The sequence below is a fragment of the Artemia franciscana genome, unplaced genomic scaffold (genome assembly GCF_032884065.1).
Source record: "Artemia franciscana unplaced genomic scaffold, ASM3288406v1 PGA_scaffold_1179, whole genome shotgun sequence".
NCBI classification, from domain to species: domain Eukaryota; kingdom Metazoa; phylum Arthropoda; class Branchiopoda; order Anostraca; family Artemiidae; genus Artemia; species Artemia franciscana.
In genome coordinates, this window is record NW_027062617.1 from 1,989,152 (window position 1) to 2,006,926 (window position 17,775).

At 35.5% G+C, this 17,775-nt stretch overlaps 1 protein-coding gene across 3 annotated transcripts in view; it reads left to right on the plus strand.

Annotated features, from left to right (window-relative positions):
- LOC136041194 (zinc finger protein ush-like) overlaps window positions 1–17,775 on the plus strand; it is a 68,190-nt gene that overhangs the window by 49,365 nt on the left and 1,050 nt on the right. For all 3 annotated transcript variants that reach the window (XM_065725755.1, XM_065725756.1, XM_065725757.1), the window contains 2 exons: window positions 2,266–2,406; window positions 11,186–12,421. In XM_065725755.1, the coding sequence (XP_065581827.1) occupies window positions 2,266–2,406; window positions 11,186–12,421 (1,377 nt within the window). The remainder of the gene's footprint in view (window positions 1–2,265; window positions 2,407–11,185; window positions 12,422–17,775) is intronic.

Genomic DNA, 17,775 nt, shown 5'->3' on the forward strand with positions numbered 1-17,775 from the left:
TTTATTTACGAACATTTTTATTAGTAATAATCATAAATAACTTACAAATTAACTTACGTAACGAACTCCTATATTTTTTTATATTTTTATTACGTACATAAGGGCGTTCGCCCCCTCGTCAATGCCTCGCTCTTTACATTAAAGTTGGAATTTAGTTTCAATTCTTTAAGAATGACCCCTGAATCACAAAGGTTGTTTAATTAGGATAAATAGCTCTTTTGAAATTACCAAAAACACTTTGGCGTAAAGAACGAGTTATTGAGGAGGGGACGATCCCTCATATACGTAATAATTCATGTTCGCTTTATCTTTTAATGTTACTCCTTACTTTCAATTGGAAAAACCTCTTTTCTTTATTTAATTTCTGAAGATTTTTGTAAGGTTCTGATTTTTGCGTACCGTACATCAATAATTAAAATGAAATTTGCATATTAATTTTAATTTTTGGCTAAATGGCTTTCTCAGAGTTTTGATCGAACTATTTTGAGAAAAAAGTGGCGGGGAGGGGGCCTAGTTGCCCTTCAATTTTTTTGGTTACTTAAAAAGGCCATTAGAACTTTTAATTTTATTTACGAACGTTTTTATTAGTAATAAATATACGTAACTTACAAATTAACTTACGTAATGAACTTCTATATTCGTATATTTTTATTACGCTTGTGCGGGTGTTCGCCCCCTCGTCCATACCTCGCTCTTTACACTATAGTTTGAATTTTGTTCCAATTCTTTAAGAATGACCCCTGAATCACAAAGTCCGTTTAATTAGAATAAATAGCTCTTTTGAAATTACTAAAAATACTTTTGCGTAAAGAGTGAGGTATTGAGGAGGGGATAAACCCCCTCATATACGTAATAATTTCCGTTCGTTTAAGTTTTAATGTTACTCTTTACTTTAAGTTAAAAAACTTACTTTTTTATTTAATTTCTCGTTGTTGTTTTTTAAATAACACTGGAAAATCCAGCGTCCCCTTCATAGAAATTCTCTTCTTCCATGATAAATTCCTCCATAGAAAAATGCTCTCACGCAACCCACTCCCTGACCCCCCCACCACCAGAAAAATCCCCCCTGAAAACGTCTGTATACTTCCCAATAACCAATACTACATATAAACAATGGGCTAAGTTCATAACTTGCAGCCCTTCCCCCGGGGACTTTGGGGGATTAAGTCGTCCTCAAAGACAAAGTCATTAGATTTTTTCTACTATGCTGAAAAAAATGGCTATCTCAAGATTTTGATCCGGTGACTTTGGGAAAAAATGAGCGTGGCAAGGGGCCTAGTTGCCCTCCAGTTTTTCATCACGTAAAAAGCGCACTAGAACTTGTAATCGCCGTTAAAATGAGCCCTCTCGCGACATTCTAGGACCTCTGGGTCGATACGATCACCCCTTGGAAAAAACCCCATGAAAACAAAAAAAAGAAACACGCATCTGTGATCTTTTTCTTCTAGCAAAAAATACAAAATTCCAAATTTTTGCAGACAATAGCTTGAAACCTCTACAGTAGGGTTCTCTGATACGCTGATTATAATGGTGTAATTTTCAGTAAGATTTTTGAAAATAAGGCCAATTTTCACAGGCTCGTAACTTTTGATAGGTAAGGATGAATTTTACATATTTAAAATCAGAACAAAACTCCGATTCTTTTGATGTATATATTGGTATCAAAATTCCGTTTTTTTAGAGTTTCAGTTACTATTGAGTCTGATCGCTCCCTACTACAGTTTCGGTACCACGAACTGTTTGATCGGATAAAAAAAAGAATCATACTACTGGATTTCCCATTCAGTGCTCTTTCAATATAGCCCTAAGCTATTCACAAAAGTTTCTTGATTTTTTTTTTAATTGAATTCTTTTAGCATAATGAATCAGGGTGTGTATGACAAATAAGTACAAACAATAATAGCTAACCCACAAAATCAAAAAAAAAAAAATACTTTTGAATGAAGACATGAGCTATATCTGGTATGCTGTATATGTAAGAGGGGAGGGGCTGGACGAAATTTGTGGCGAAAGTAATTATTACATTTGGTAAGGGCCTTGAATTGGGAATATAACGGAATATTTCTTCATTTTCTTATCTCATTTCTGTGTCATAAGTAACCTGAACCACAACATTTACCAACAAATCGTTTTGATACTGGAAAAAAATACACAGAACACATATTTAGTTTTACTACTCTCCTGTATTTTTTTTTTAATGAACACTTTTGTATTAACGCATCCAACCTGAGTTTTTTTTATCAGCTAAATATGTTATTTTTCCAGGAATGAATATTTGCAGTCAATGTGGAATCAAATTTAGTTCAGCCAGTACATTAGAAGCACATCAGACTTTTTACTGTAAAAAAATGAAAGTGAAACCAGTAAGTGTTAGTGAAGACTCTACAGCGAGGTCCCCCACCAGAAGTAAGTTTTTAGTCATTTTATTGCCAAACGTGTAATCTGGTAACTTAGTTGTGATTTGTGTCGTTCACCCTGATTGATTTGTAGTCGAATAAAAGTATTATTCGTGTGTTGATGAGTTTGCTTTCGTGTTTTCTCCTACAACCTTTGGATCAGAAGTTTATTTTGAGGCGGGACCATTCAATACTCACCTTGACTCCTGACTCACACTTTGACTCTGACACCTTGACTCAAGAGAACATTGACTCTAGTCTACTGTATTGGCATACTCTAAGAAAATATACACTGTAAGATTGACCTTTAAGATTGGCAAGGTCAAGATCCCTCTTCCCAAGAGAGGGATTGCTTGAGTTAGATAATAGCTGGAGCATACCTGATGCGGTAAATCCGAGAAATTCGTCATCAGATACGAGTTTTTTTTTTTGGAACACCAGTGAGTTTTATTCAACTAAGATCCATAATAAGTGAAAAAACATTTTTATCAATTAATAAGATTACAAGTTCAGACCAGCTAGACGGATTCGTGTCGTAACCACGGATGTGGAGAACTCCGAGAGGTTAGGAAAACATGGTGAATTATATGAATCACAGAGTCCAAGAGAATTATTTCCAGAAAGGGAATATCAGGACCAGGACAAAAATTAGTTTGAAATTAAAGGTCGAAAAATATCACACGGTCCTGTGGGGTCTTATATATAGAGAATGTAGAGACGAGTAGGCAGAGACATGAAGAGACCCGGGAGTCTAGAGCCACGTTTTCAGACCACCCACATCCAACACAGAGTTGGGCACGGGTTGTGCAGATTATCGCTTTGATTGCCGTGTTCAACACGGGCGAATGTCTTCTCAGAACCCGTGTTCAACCATGCTATTCTGGCGCGTTACAATTTTGAGGAACCGGTGTCCAACATGCTGGGAGTCCGTAAGATGAAAACACTTCAAACTTTCGCTGGTTTCAGCACGAAGAACCTGAAAACGATTTTTATCGAAACCGCTCAAAACAGCCTTCAAACCCGGTGCCTGAAAACACAACTTGGGCGAATTCAGCTGGTAGACAAAAAATAAAATCAAAATGATTAGTCTAAAGGGTTTTTGCCAATTAGTCCAGAATACCGGAAGTATGCAAATCAGAAAATGAGATAAGACCAATGAATTATGAAAAAGAATGAAAACAAAGATTTAGGGCCGGAAAATAGTCGCTGTAGTGTGGTAGCTCGCACTCAAGTCGGGGGCTAAAAAAAATCTAGAAAACACGCAATGCCACTAATAGTTATTGAGACCGGATAGGACCATGAAGAAAATACTTACAAAATTTGAAAAGGACAGATCGAATTAGTTGATGTCCTGACGTGGTAAAAAATTTCCATAATGACACCAGAAAAAATATACACGGGGAGCAAAAAACGAGTTATAAAGCCGACCAAGCTTTCTTTTCAAATTGACCTTGAACTCTAGAAAAACGTCCAAAAGACTTTTTCAGCTTCTCTCTCAACACATTTTTCGTTAGTTATCTTGTTGCTCGAATCGAGATCCCTAATGTAGGTCTAAGGTACTTGAGAGACGTAATGGCAAAAATTGAATCAGGCCCAACCTGAATTTTAAATCGGGAGGGTGATGACAACCAAAAACGAGAAATTCAGTTTTAGCAGAAGCGACTGACAGCCCGATATGAGACAACCCGGCACAAAGGCTGTTCACAGCAGCCTGCAGTGATTGCAAATTATCAGACAGCAGAAGAACGTCATCAGCGTACGAAATGTGACTTGCGTTAATGGATGGAAGTCCAACGCATTGTTAGGGCCGGATCGACTAGGTGCGGGGCCCGATTAGTATTTCTATATATTAAATTCCTTTCTATATATTAAATTGTTAAGCTAAATTTGAATCCAGCATACAAATAGGCATATATATATATATATATATATATATATATATATATATATATATATATATATATATATATATATATATATATATATATATATATATATATATATATATATATATATATATATATATATATATATATATATATATTGCAATTTCATGTAACCTTTAGCATAGCTGTTTGTGTCTCACAATATTTTTTCCTATGGATCTGTTGGGTTACGACTGATCTAGTAATTTAAAAGATGTGAAAGATGTTCTTTAATATCTCCATTTGGGTCTAAAAAGTACATTTGGCCGAATATGGTTCAAAATCACCTTCAGGGGTCTGTTGTGGGTGTGCCGCTAAATTAATTTTGTGATAAATTTGTCCAGCTATTTCGAAGCTGAAAACATTACGACTATTTTTGTTCGATCATCGCTTGCGTTGAATGAAGCTAAAGCAAAACATGAATTTCAGTTTCGTATTTGTTTGTGGAACTCTTTCGAGTTCCACAAATTCATTTGGAACTTGTTGATGCAGGAATGCAATTCGACCAAGCAGGCAGCAGCCCCCAAGTAAATCATCTTTGTTGGTTTCTTTTCCAGTAGGATAATAGAGGATTCCATAGTGAATACATAAGGAGTCGAAGGGTCCCCATGACTTGTAAATAACACTTGCGTAGTTTACGGTATCTTTGCTTACGATATCTTTGCAGGTTTTTAGTTGGTTTTATGCCACAAGTTGTTGGCGTCAGCGATTGTGATGGTGCTGTTCTTCTAATATAATATTTTTTCAGTACTTGTGTACATAATGTTATACACTTGAGAAATGAAGTTAGGTCAATCGTAATGAAATATACATCAATTTCAGTACTTGTGTACATAATGTTATACACTTGAGAAATGAAGTTAGGTCAATCGTAATGAAATATACAAAAATATAATGAAAATATAATGTTTCAGAAACAAATTTGGGATATATATTTGCATATTAGGGGGGAAAGAGGGAGAGGATAGCGGGTCTGCAAGAAAAATGTTTTAGATACAATTATTCTGCATATTATGACGTAAGAATTGCTTTCTAACTTCACGCTGTCAAAATACTTTACCCTCACCCCCTCCTAATGTGCACATATATAGCCTAAATATACAAGTCCAATGTATCCGGTCACCCTTCAATTGTTTTCCACAGAGCGTAAGCTAATTGTCTCTTAGTACAGACAGATAAAACCAGTTAGTTCTCTAATGTGTACCATTATGTACACAAGTATCTTTTTTCCTTTTGCACTTTCATTTTTGACTCGTTCTGATTCTCGCAGTTCTTTGACAGCACAGTTCTTTGTTCATCACTGTCATTTTTGACACTCTTGATAGTTACTTTAGCGTGTCTTCTAACCCTACATTTCTTTGCTCTTCACTTTCATCTTTGGCAAGTTCTGATTCCTACTGTTGCTTATAATCCTTGCTGCTGATTATCTTCTAACTGCATATTTGTTTGTTCTTGCGGTCGTATATCTTTCAGCGTTCTAACCACACATTTCTCTGCTTATCACTTTTATTTTGTTTCGTTCTGACCCTCATTGTCGCATGTCTTGTAACCGTATATTTTTTTCCTTCACTTTCGTTCTTGAGTCGTTGTTGATTCTCGCTGCCACTTATCTTTTAACTGCATATTTCTATATATTCTTCAATTTTGTTTTGACCTGTTCTAGTTGTCAGTTTTGCTCATATTTTAACTACATATCTCTTTTATCTTTATTTTCGTTTATCACTGCTTCAGACATTTTTTCAGTGCCTTTTGCCTTAGTTGCTTGGATTGATCTTGTCACTTTTGATGGTCTAGGTTGTTCATTTTGAGCTCTTGGTTTTGTCCTCTTTTGTTCCTTTTTTGTACTCATTGTGTGTTAATTTACGTTTGTGTCACCTAGGTATTATGAAACTGCCTTGTGAAATTTACATCACCGAATATGGGAACATGAATTTACATATTTCTAAATTTTTGTTCTTCAAATGCTTCTAAAACAGTTTTAAAATCTATTTACCTTTTGTCTTCACTTTCAGTCAGTATGATTGCTAAACTGCTTAGTCTATCCTAATTGATTCTTGATATCACATAGTTGTTTTTTTTACTGGTTTTAGCCTGGAAAATGATCTCTCTCCAGAAGCAACGCTTACTGGAATTGTTGAGGACATTCCACAATTTCTAAAATCAATTGATTATTTTTATGGCGGCTTCGGGCCCTTTCAGACATGATGCACGATTGGACACAATCGTTCCAATCGCTCTTTTTCCGTCTCTATTTATTGTATCATCCATCACTTGTTATTGTAGCTATGAAACCGGTTTTCTGAGAAATAACCTAAGCATAATTCTTGAATGTGTTTCCAATGACCGATAAGTACCAAACGTTGTGTTGGCATGTTAATTACTGTAGTAAGGAGCGACCCGGCTCAACAGTAAATGAAACCCTAAAAAACAGAATTTTGATACTAATAGATACATCAAAAGAATCGGATTTTTATGCTGATTTTAAACATATATGTTTCATCAAATTTAGTCTTACTCGTCAAAAGTTACGAGCCTGAGAAAATTTGCCTTATTTTGGAACATAGGGGGAAACACCCCCTAAAGTCATAGAATGACTTTAGAATGACTTAACGTAAATCACACCATCGCATTCAGCGTATCAGAGAACCCTACTGTAGAAGTTTCAAGCTCTTATCTACAAAAATGTGGAACTTCGCATTTTTTGCCAGAAGACGGATCACGGGTGCGTGCTCGTTTGTTTGTTTGTTTGTTTTTCCCAGGGCTGGTCGTATCGACCAAGTGGTCCTAGGATGCCGCGAGAGGGCTCATTATAATGGAAATTCAAAGTTCTAGTTTCCCTTTTAAGTGACCAAAAATTAGAGGGCACCTAGACCCCCTCCAACGCTCATTTTTTCCCAAGTCAACGGATCAAAATTTTTATAATAGCCATTTTGTTCAGCATAGTCGAAAAAAATAATAACTATGTGTTTAGGGATGACTTACTCCCCACATTACCCGGGAGAGGGGCTGCAAGTTACAAACTTTGACCAGTGTTTACATACAGTAATGGTTATTGGGAAGTGTAAAGTCGTTTTCAGGGGGATTTTTTGGTTGGGGGAGGTTGAAGGGAGGGGGACGTGGGAGGATCTTTCCTTGAAGGAATTTGTCATGGGGGAAGAGAAATTCCATGAAGGGGGGTGCAGAATTTTCAAGCATTATTTAAAAAAAAACAATGAAAAAATAAATATGAAAAAGTTTTTCAACTGAAAGCAAGGAGCAGCATTAAAACTTAAAAAAACAGAGATTATTATGCATATGAGGATTTGATCTCCTCTTAAATACCTTGCTCTTTATGCTAAAGTATTTTTAGTAATTTCAACTATTTATTCTACGCCTTTGTGATTAAGGGGTCATTTTTAAAAAGTTGGGACAAATTTAAGCTTTAGTGTAAAGAGCGAGGCATTAAGGAGGGGGAAAACCCCCTGATATACATAATAAAAATATACGAATATAGAATTTCGTTACGTAATTTAATTCGTAAGTTACGTATATTTTTTACTAATAAAAACGTTCGTTAAAAAATTAAAGTTCTTGTTGCCTTTTTATGTAACCAAAAATTGGAGGGCAAATAGGCCTCCTCCCCCATCCCTTTTTTCTCAAAATCGTCCGATCAAAACTAAGAGAAAGCCATTTAGCCAAAAAAAAATTAATATGCAAATTTCGTTTTAATTATTCATGTGCAGAGAGCCAAAATGAAACATGCATTAATTCAAAAACGTTCAGAAATTAAATAGAAAAACAAGTTTTTTTAATTGAGAGGAAGGAGCGACATTAAAACTTAAAACGAACAGAAATTACTCCGTGTGTGATTGGGGCTGTTTCCTCCTCAACGCCCCGCTCTTTACGCTAGAGTTTTTTGCTGTTTTATAAAGTAGAATTGAGAGAATTGAGTTACTCGGAGTAATTTCTGTTCGTTTTAAGTTTTAATGTCGCTCCTTACTTTCAGCTTAAAAAAACTTGTTTTTTTTTAAATTTAATTTAAAAATTGGAACGGGGCCACAATTAGTGATAAACAAAGAGTTAAAGAGAGATGGGCAGAGCATTTTGAGAATGTGTTAAACGGTGATAGAGTTACATGAAAAGATGTAGAAAGAAAACAATGAAAAAGTTTGACAGTACATTGACACTATGTCGAAACTTGAAATTAAAGAATTTGAAGAAGTCTTCACTTCTTACATTAAGAATTCGTCAGAACTTGTAAAAAAACTAAAAGAAGTAGAGATTTCTTCAAATTCTATAATTTCAAGTTTCGACATAGTGTCAATGTATACGATTATTGATGTAAAAGCCGCAGAAATTCTTCTTGAAAGAAAGATAATAAGAAATTTGGACTTAATTAGTGGTGAAACAGTTTTGGAAGTCGGTGTAATAATGAATTTAGTTAGGTTGTGCAACACGTTCTCTTATTTTTTTTTCAATTCAGAGGTTTTTTTTTCGAACAAGTAAATGGTTTACCCATGGGGGCCCCTTTAACTCCTTTATTAGCAAATTGTTTCCTAGAAAATATTGAAACAATAGCGTTAGATTCATACTTTTTAAAACATAAATTTTGGGGGAGATATATGGATGACATAATTTCAGTATGGAATTATGGGGTGGAGGAATTAAAACGTTTTTTAGAACATCTTAATTTTTGGGGAGGTGATTTAAAATTTACAATAGAATTAGAAAAGGATAATAAACTTCCTTTTCTGGATGTTCATCTTTTTAAAAATGAAAATAGTCTGGATTTTAAGATTTACAGAAAACCTACTAACAATAACAGATTTTCGTCGTTTTTCTCCGGTCATGCTCGCCAAGTAAAAATTGGTTTAATCATATCCTTAACTGACCGCATTTTTTGAATTTGCTCTCCAGAACTCATTGAGGAGGAATTATTGTTGTTAAAAGAGATTTTAATAAGTAACCATTATCCGGGTTGGTTAATTGACCAGACTTTTTCAAAAAGAAGGAAAAAATTTCTAGAATTTTCTGATGATAGAAAGATATTTTTTGTTCTCTACCATATGTTCCAGGGTTGAGTGAAAAACTTAAAGAATTTTACAAAATAATGGCTTAAAGGTAGCTTTAAGAGGTAGTAATAATTAGTTTTTTAAATCCTGGAAAGGATCGAACTTCCGTAGAGCAACAAAGTGGGGTTTATAAAATCCCATGTACTTGTGGAAGCTCTTATGTGGGACGAACAAACCAGAATTTAAAAATGAGATTGCTACAACATCATAATTCTATTTCATCGTCTTTAAAGTAAAATACCAAACCTGAAGATTTCACGTCGGCCCTTTCGGAACATATCTATAATTATCCAAATCATTTTATTCTGTTTGAAAATGTTTCTTTGATTTCTAGGGACCAAGGTTTAAAGCAAATTTTCAGGGTTCAAGGTTCAAGCAAAATTTCAAATTTTCATTTTCAAAAACAATCGAAATTAAAAAAAAATTATTCAAGAAAAATTCCATAAACAAAGATAATACAGGTGAATTTGGATTGAACTCAATTTATGATAATTTACTGAGGTCAGATAAAGTAAATATCGCCTCATCTAAGAGCTATGACCTCTGTCCACGTAATATGTCAGATAAATCTAATGGACCGGAACCGAAAAGGTCAAAGAGATTTGCTTCCGCTGTTGCATGAAAAAAATTAAGAGCAATAAACTATATGTACATTAGTTTATTAGGTATAAATTTTGTTTATTTTTATTCATGTCTTTTAGTTTTACTGCTGATGACGAACACTGTATATGTGTTCGAAATATCCAGTTAAATAATTTTATATCTGTTCACTGTCAATTAAAAGGTTTCATCCCTATTTTGAATTGTTTTACTTTCGTCATGGAAAGGCAGTGTGGTCTTCGAAGTTATCTAAAATGAAATGGGGAAGTAAAACTCTCCAAGACTTAGAGGATGCTGATTATTTAAGCATTATAGATGAAAGCATTAGCAAAATGAATTAACTTTGATAGGTTTTGCGAATTCGGGTTGCAAGAATAGCTTTGAAAATAGACGGAAAATAGAAGGTAAAGACGGTGGGCGCAGTGAAGACCATCGAAGTAGAATAGCCAAGGCCCAGTGAGTTTTTTCACAGTTGAAAAAAGTTTGGAAGAATGGGAAGATAAGTGCGAATCAAGAATAGAATATTGTAAGCTACAGTGAAACAGTGCTTAAGTATGGTTCTGAAGCGTGGGCGTTCCGAAAAATGGATGAAGATTTGCTAATGTTTTCCAGAAAAATTGCCTACACATTGTTTTGGGTACCCAACGGACTGACTGTATCTCAAACACTAGGCAGTACGGAAAATGAGGTTTAATACCACTTTCTAGCGCTATAATGAGAGAAAGGCGGAGATCGCAAGGGCACGTTCTGCAGACAAAGGATGTCAGATTGCCAAAAATTGTCCTTGTCGGCCAACCGTCTAGGGTCAAACGAAAAGCATGTTGTCCCCGGTTGGGGAAGGAGAATGTCGTAAGAAAATATTTAAGGGAAATGGGAACTTGTTGGGAGGATGTAAAGGGTGAGGCTTTGAATAGATTGGGAGGGGGAAGCGTGCGTAGCTGTGTTGGTCTCAGGCGGCTTCTTTCTTTACAACTCCTGAAGAACAAATCACCAACTTTTTTTTATTAAATTGTAAAAGTTTTATGCACTATGAAATTAGTCTCTAAAGCAAAGCAATGAGGGTTGCTGGTAAAAAATAAACCATCGGCTACAATTTACTATCTTATCATGCTTTAGAAGGCTTTCTATCAGGCAATACCGTAGTGCTGTTTTGTGTCTTATCAATGCAATACGAAAAAGTATGAAAAAAAATGAATTCTTTTCTTGCTTACAGGTGTGTCTCCATCAGAATCTACCAGCACAGAATCGAGCCAAAAAAGACTTGCCTCAGAAGAACCACCCGGGAGTCCTCCATCGTTCAAAGTCCGACGCAGTTTTCGTCTTTATTCATGCCCGCATTGTCCTATGAGCACTGACAAGCGAATGAAACTAAATCGTCATCTAAGAATCCACACTGGAATGCCACAAATCGCAACGCCTGCTATAAGCGTTGATTCGGCTGATGAATGTGGCAGTTCTAAATCCCCTGTAGCACAAGAAAGGTACTGTCGTGACTGTGATATTCAGTTTACGTCTACCACTACATTCTTGGCTCACAAAGAGCTTTATTGTAAAGGTAGACATGAACGAAATGGAACTGTTGGAGATGAACAAAGTTCAGTGACACAGGGAGGCATGCCCCTTCTTTTATTGCGTACCAACCCTCCAGTTCTTATCCCATATAACGTGTTGCAAACAGGACAGTTTTATCCAAGCACTTTACCAGTTCCATCAAATGCTTATGTTATAACAAGTGACGGAGTTGTAAAGAAACCTGTGGAAGACCAGGAAAGGAAAGAAGATACAGAACCTCAACAGCAAAGTACTGTTTTATCCGCACTAACCATGGTTCAAAATCTACTTGCCCAATTATATACAAGTGCTCCATCAAGCTCTATTGAGCAGCCGCAATCAAGTTTTGAAATATCTAAGCCTCTTGATCTTTCAAAACCAGTCGATCTTTCAAAATCGGACCCTCAACCCAAGAGACTGGAAAGTGGTAAGACGGAAAGCGTGCAAAAACCCGAGGAAGTGGACATGTCGAGTCTTGCACTTCTAAAGTCTCAGTTGATGTTTCCTTTTTTAAATATGCCGGTGCAGAACCCAATCATGCCAACAACATTGCCAACGAAACGAGGAAGAAGGCAACCAAGCTCTAGCGGTATGATTGTAAAACAAGGGATTATCAAGTGTGAAGACTGTAGCATTGTTTTCTGTAAGCTGGAGAATTACTTAGTTCACAAGCAGCACTACTGCTCAGGAAGAAATCAGGAATCCTCATCTTCCACAGAAAAATCTGAAGTTTGTCGTGCTTGCGGTTTAGTCTGTCTCTCAGCACAAGCTCTCACTGAGCATACTACTAATTGTAAAGCCAAACTGGAACATTCTAAGGATGAGTCAGTTGTTCCGCCACCCATGCCATCTCACACCTCGACCTCTAGCGGAGAAGATGCGAGTGAAAATACTGGATGTAAGTAACCTCTAGTTTCTAATTAATTATCTTATCAGTTCAGCTGCGGTAACTCACCAAGCTTTATGTTACACAACTTCAATTTTACAGGAGAAAGAACAAATCGAAAAATGGGTTTAGCTTCTTTTTTTTTTTTTTTACTCGTGTTTGTTCAAGGTTGTTTTTTTCTTTCAGCATCCAATAGACGACAAAAAAATAATGTTTGAATTAAATACAAATTTACAACTATTCTTGTGTCTGAAAACATTTCTCATTTTACAAAAGGAAAAGCAATATTTTGCTTTTTGTGTCTTGAGAACCAAATATATAGGGATTAAACTTACTTAGCATGGGGTGATTAGCTCCATATTTTAGTTATACAGAACATATCATAACGCTTTTCGAATGATCATAATCGAGGTTCAAAGGCTAAAAAACAAATTGATAAGGGGGGGGGGGTGAATGAATATAAAGTTAGGAGTATGTTGGTCTTACATAAGAATTTCAAACTCATCGGGTAATGAATTATTTTCTTTCTGGAGAAATGTGGACGCAATCATAACTACTAGATACATATGAATAAAAATGCAAGAAACGTAGAGTTACCTATTTTCTCTTCAAACAAATTGAAAAATGTGTGTTTCATATTTTACAGTTGTTAAGGACCTGTTGTTTGTGCAAGGTTGTTTTCAAAGTAAGAAGCGACCCGACTCAATAGTGACCGAAACTCTAAAAAAAAAGGAATCTTGATACCAATAGATACATCGAAAGAATCGGATTTTTATGCTAATTTTAAATATACAAGTTTGATCTAGTTTAGTCCCACTCATCAAAGGTTACGAGCCTGTGAAAATATGCCTTACTTTCGAAAAAAGGGAAACCCCCCTAAAAATCATAGAATCTTAATGAAAATTAGACCATCAGATTCAGCATATCAGGGAACCCCTCTGTTGAGGTTTCAAGGTCCTATCTATAAAAATGTTGAATTTTGTATTTTTTGCCAGAAGAAAGATCACAGATGCGTGTTTATTTGTTTTTTTCCCCAGGGGTGATCGTATCAACCCAATAATCCTAGAATGTTGCGATAGGGCTCACTCGAACTGAAATCAAAAGTTCTAGTGCTCTTTAAAGTGACCTCAAAAATTGGAGGGCAAGTAGGCCGCCTCCAACGCTCATTTTCTCCCAAAGTCACCGGATCAGAATTTTGAGATTGCCATTTTGTTCAGCATAGTCAAAAAATCTAGTTACTATGTCTTTGAGGACAACTTAATCCCCCACACTCCTCGGTGGAAGGGCTGCAAGTTATCAGCTTCGCCCATTGTTTACATATAGTATTGGTTATTGGGAAGCATACAACCGTTTTCATAGGGGAATTATTTCTGCTGGGGGAAGGGTTGAGGGGGAGGGTTACTTGGGAAGAATTTTTCATGGGGGAAGAGACTTTCCATGAAGGGGGCGCCATATTTTCACTGAAAGTAAGGAGCAACATTAAAACTTAAAACGAATAGAAATTATTACGTATATAAGGGGGCTGCGCCCCCTCGTCACTACCTCGCTTTTTGCGCTAAAGTCTTTTTTGTACTTTCAAAAGAGCTATTTATTCTAATTAAACGACCTTTGTGATTCAGGGGTCATTCTTAAAGAATTGGAACAAAATTCGAACTTTAGCGTAAAGAGCGAGGTATTGATGAGAGGGCGCACCCCCACACACACACATATATATATATATATATATATATATATATATATATATATATATATATATATATATATATATATATATATATATATATATATATATATATATATACGTTAGACAATAGAAATACGTTTCTGCTCTCATCCTTAGAATGTAAAACATGTCGAGATTAAAGGTCAAATTAAACCTAAATTCAACTTTCTAGGACTAGTGGGTCATATAACTACCAAGGGGAAAAGCATAGCAACTCTTTCAGAATGATACCATAGAGAAAAAAAGAAAAAAAGCAATATGGCATAGGTTGCATAGATAGAAACCTTTGTCAATAAACTTCTTTGTGCGAGCAGAGACCAGTTGGAATAATTTTCCTGAAATGATTGTGTAAGGAGAACACATTTACAATGTAAAAAATAGTTGCAAACCATCCGGATTGCGCTGGCGTCGTGATCCTAAAAAATACCCTTCCCTCCCTTGTATAAAATGAATTACATCGTATATTCTAGATACAGTATGGATAACTAGCGTGGCTTTTTCAATTATTAAATTAAAAAAAAACAAGTTTCTTTAATTGAAAGTAAAGAGCGACATTAAGACTTAAAATGAACATAAATTATTCTGTATATAAAAGGGTCTGTCCCCTCCTCAATACCCTGCTCTTTACGCTTAAGTTTGACTCTTTGTCACAGTTCTATTTTTTAAAACAATAAAAGACTTTAGCGTAAAGAGCAGGGTGTTAAGGAGGGGACAGTCCCTTTCATATACGGAATAATTTCTGTTCGTTTTAAGTTTTAATGTCGCTCCTTACTTTCAGTTTAAAAAAACTTGTTTTTTATTTATTTTCCGAACGTTGTTGAATTAATGCAGGTTTTGATTTTAGCTCAATGTACATGAATAATTAAAATGAAATTTGCGTATTAATTTTACTATTTTCGGTTAAATGACTTTCTCAAGTTTTGATCGGACGGTTTTGAGAAAAAAGGGCCGGAGGAGGGGAATAGGTCTTTTGAAATTACTAAGAGTACTTTTGCGTAAGGTATTGAACGAGGTATTGAACGAGGTATTGAGGAGGGAACGAACCCCCTCATATACATAATAGTTTCTCTTCGTTTTTAAGTTTTAATGTTGCTCCTTACTTTCAGTTGAAAAAAACTTGTTTTTTTTATTTAATTTCTCATTGTTTTTCTTAATAATGCTGGAGAATCCAGCGCCCCCTTCATGGAAATTCTCTTCCTCCATGACAAGATCCTCTCACGTAATCTCCTTCCCACCACCAGAAAACTCCCCTGGAAACGTCAATATGTTTCCCAATAACCAATACTATATGTAGACAATGGGCAAAGTTCACAAATTGCAGCCCTTCCCCCGGGGACTGTGGGAGATTAAGTTGTCCTCAAAGACATATATTTCTTACATAGACGTAGATATTAGATTTTTTAACTATGCTGAACAAAGCGGGTATCTTGAAATTTTGATCCGATGACTTTGGGAAAAAACGAGCGTGGGAGAGGGCCTAGTTGCCCTCAAATTATTCGGTCACTTAAAAAGCGCCCTAAAACTTTTAATTTCCATTAGAATGAGCACTCTCATGAAATTCTAGAACCACTGGATCGATACGATCACCCTTGGGAAAAACAAAACATAAAAACAAAGAAACACGCATCCGTGGTCTTTCTTCTGGCAAAAATTTCAAAAATTCTACATTTTTTGTTGATAGGAGCTTGAACCTTCTACAGTAGGGTTATCTGATACACTGAATCTGATGGTTTGATTTTCGTTAAGATTATAAGATTTTTAGGGGGCGTTTCCCCCTATTTTCTAAAATAAGGCAAATTTTCTCAGGCTCGTAACTTTTGATGGGTAAGACTAAACTTGACGAAACTTACATATTTAAAATCAGCATAAGAGACAATTCTTTTGATGTAACTATTGGTATAAAAATTGTAGTAAGGGTCCTCCTTACTACAGTTAGTTACCACGAACTGTTTGATGATTTATCTATATACATTACACATAATTTTATTCTGTCTATTAAATATTAAAAAAAAAGAAAATGACATATATAAATAAATATAATAATAAGTAATCCTTATTTGAAAATACGACTTTGAGTGGTTCCAGAGCCATATGTTAGACTTCTCCAACCCCTAAGTGGCAAGGGATTGGGACCCAGGTTGTAATTTATTCCAAAAATGGTGCATGGAACATTTCACAATTCAAAAAAGTTAACAAAAATAGTTAATTAGCTGAAAAATAATCAGATACAAGGCAGAAAACCATGATTAAAGTAAAAATGCCTTATTAAGGAACTGAACCCTTGCCATTCTGATTCAATGTCTAACGCGCTAGTAACTGAACTACGGCGGTTGATGATCGAATCCAATCTATTTGTTCTTGTAGGACCAAGCTGTGTAACTCACAGCCCTTTTGCCAGAGACTATGGAGAGCTATGATTTAGTGTAAAAAAAAAGAAAAAAATGAAAAATAATTCAAATCCCAGGCTTTTCAAGTGGACAGCTTAAAATATCCCCATCTCCCTTCCACCATGAACGTGCCTGGCAATTATCTGACACGTACTTGACAACTAGTGCTGGTAATATAACTCTCTGCTTAATTGAATTATAGTATGCTGACACAAATCCCAGCTAGTATCGGTGGCCCAAGAAAAGGTCTAGTGAGCCTGACTCGGCAGTCTCACAATTTGTTTTTACTAAAATTGTCACGCTTGGTTCATCAATTAAAGAAAGGTAGAGTTGTTCAAGAATTTAGGCCTTTCTCTCGGTGAATAGACTCAAAGAATGCAAGCGAAAACCAATCAAAATTAGACTTCAACCAAGCCAGTGGGAAAGCGGTGGGGATTTCCTATTTCGGTTTTAAGCGTGGGGCATTCTAGTTTTAAGGGGTATACCCCCACCTAAAGTTGCATCTCAAGAAAAAGTTCTGGGTTTGTTGCTGTTCCAGTTTTCCAAAAAATGTCCCTTGACAGCTCCCTTCCAAGTCTTGTACCAGAGAGTACCTATGGCGTTGTGTTTAATCAGATATCAAAGCAGGATCGCTGTCCGAAAGAGGCTCTTCCCAAGGTAAAAAAAAATTCATTAAATACTAAAAAGCAAAAATACATCTTGAAAATATGTTCAAAATATGCAGGATTTTGTGAACCCCCCTCCCTTCCCATTAAAATAAATGTGAAGTCATAACTGAACTCGATATTTAAGGGAAACTCTCAGAGTTGTAAATTGCTTTAGTTGTGACTTGGTTTAAAAAAAGATTTATTTTTAACTTTACCTACCTAATAATGTTACTCATACTGTTCCAAACAATCTTAACCTAGAGTAATATAAATATTAGTTATAGACATTTCTGACCATACTTCAACCAGGTTCGTCAACATATCTTGTCTTCAGAGGACGCCCGTCATTTTGTGGGGGAGGGGATATAAATTTGAAAAATTAGACGCTTAGGCAGAATATATGGAAAATATCAGAATACTAATCATTTTTAAGAAATATGTAAATATAACTATGTGAGACTTGGTTAATATACCTCTTAAAAATTGAAAGTATATTTTATAGTGCAAATTTTTAAGAGCCTGGCATGTTTTTGTATTTAGTAATTTTCTAAAAAACAAAACAAAAAACAACAACAACCACTATTAAAAGTAATCCATGTTGATTTGACA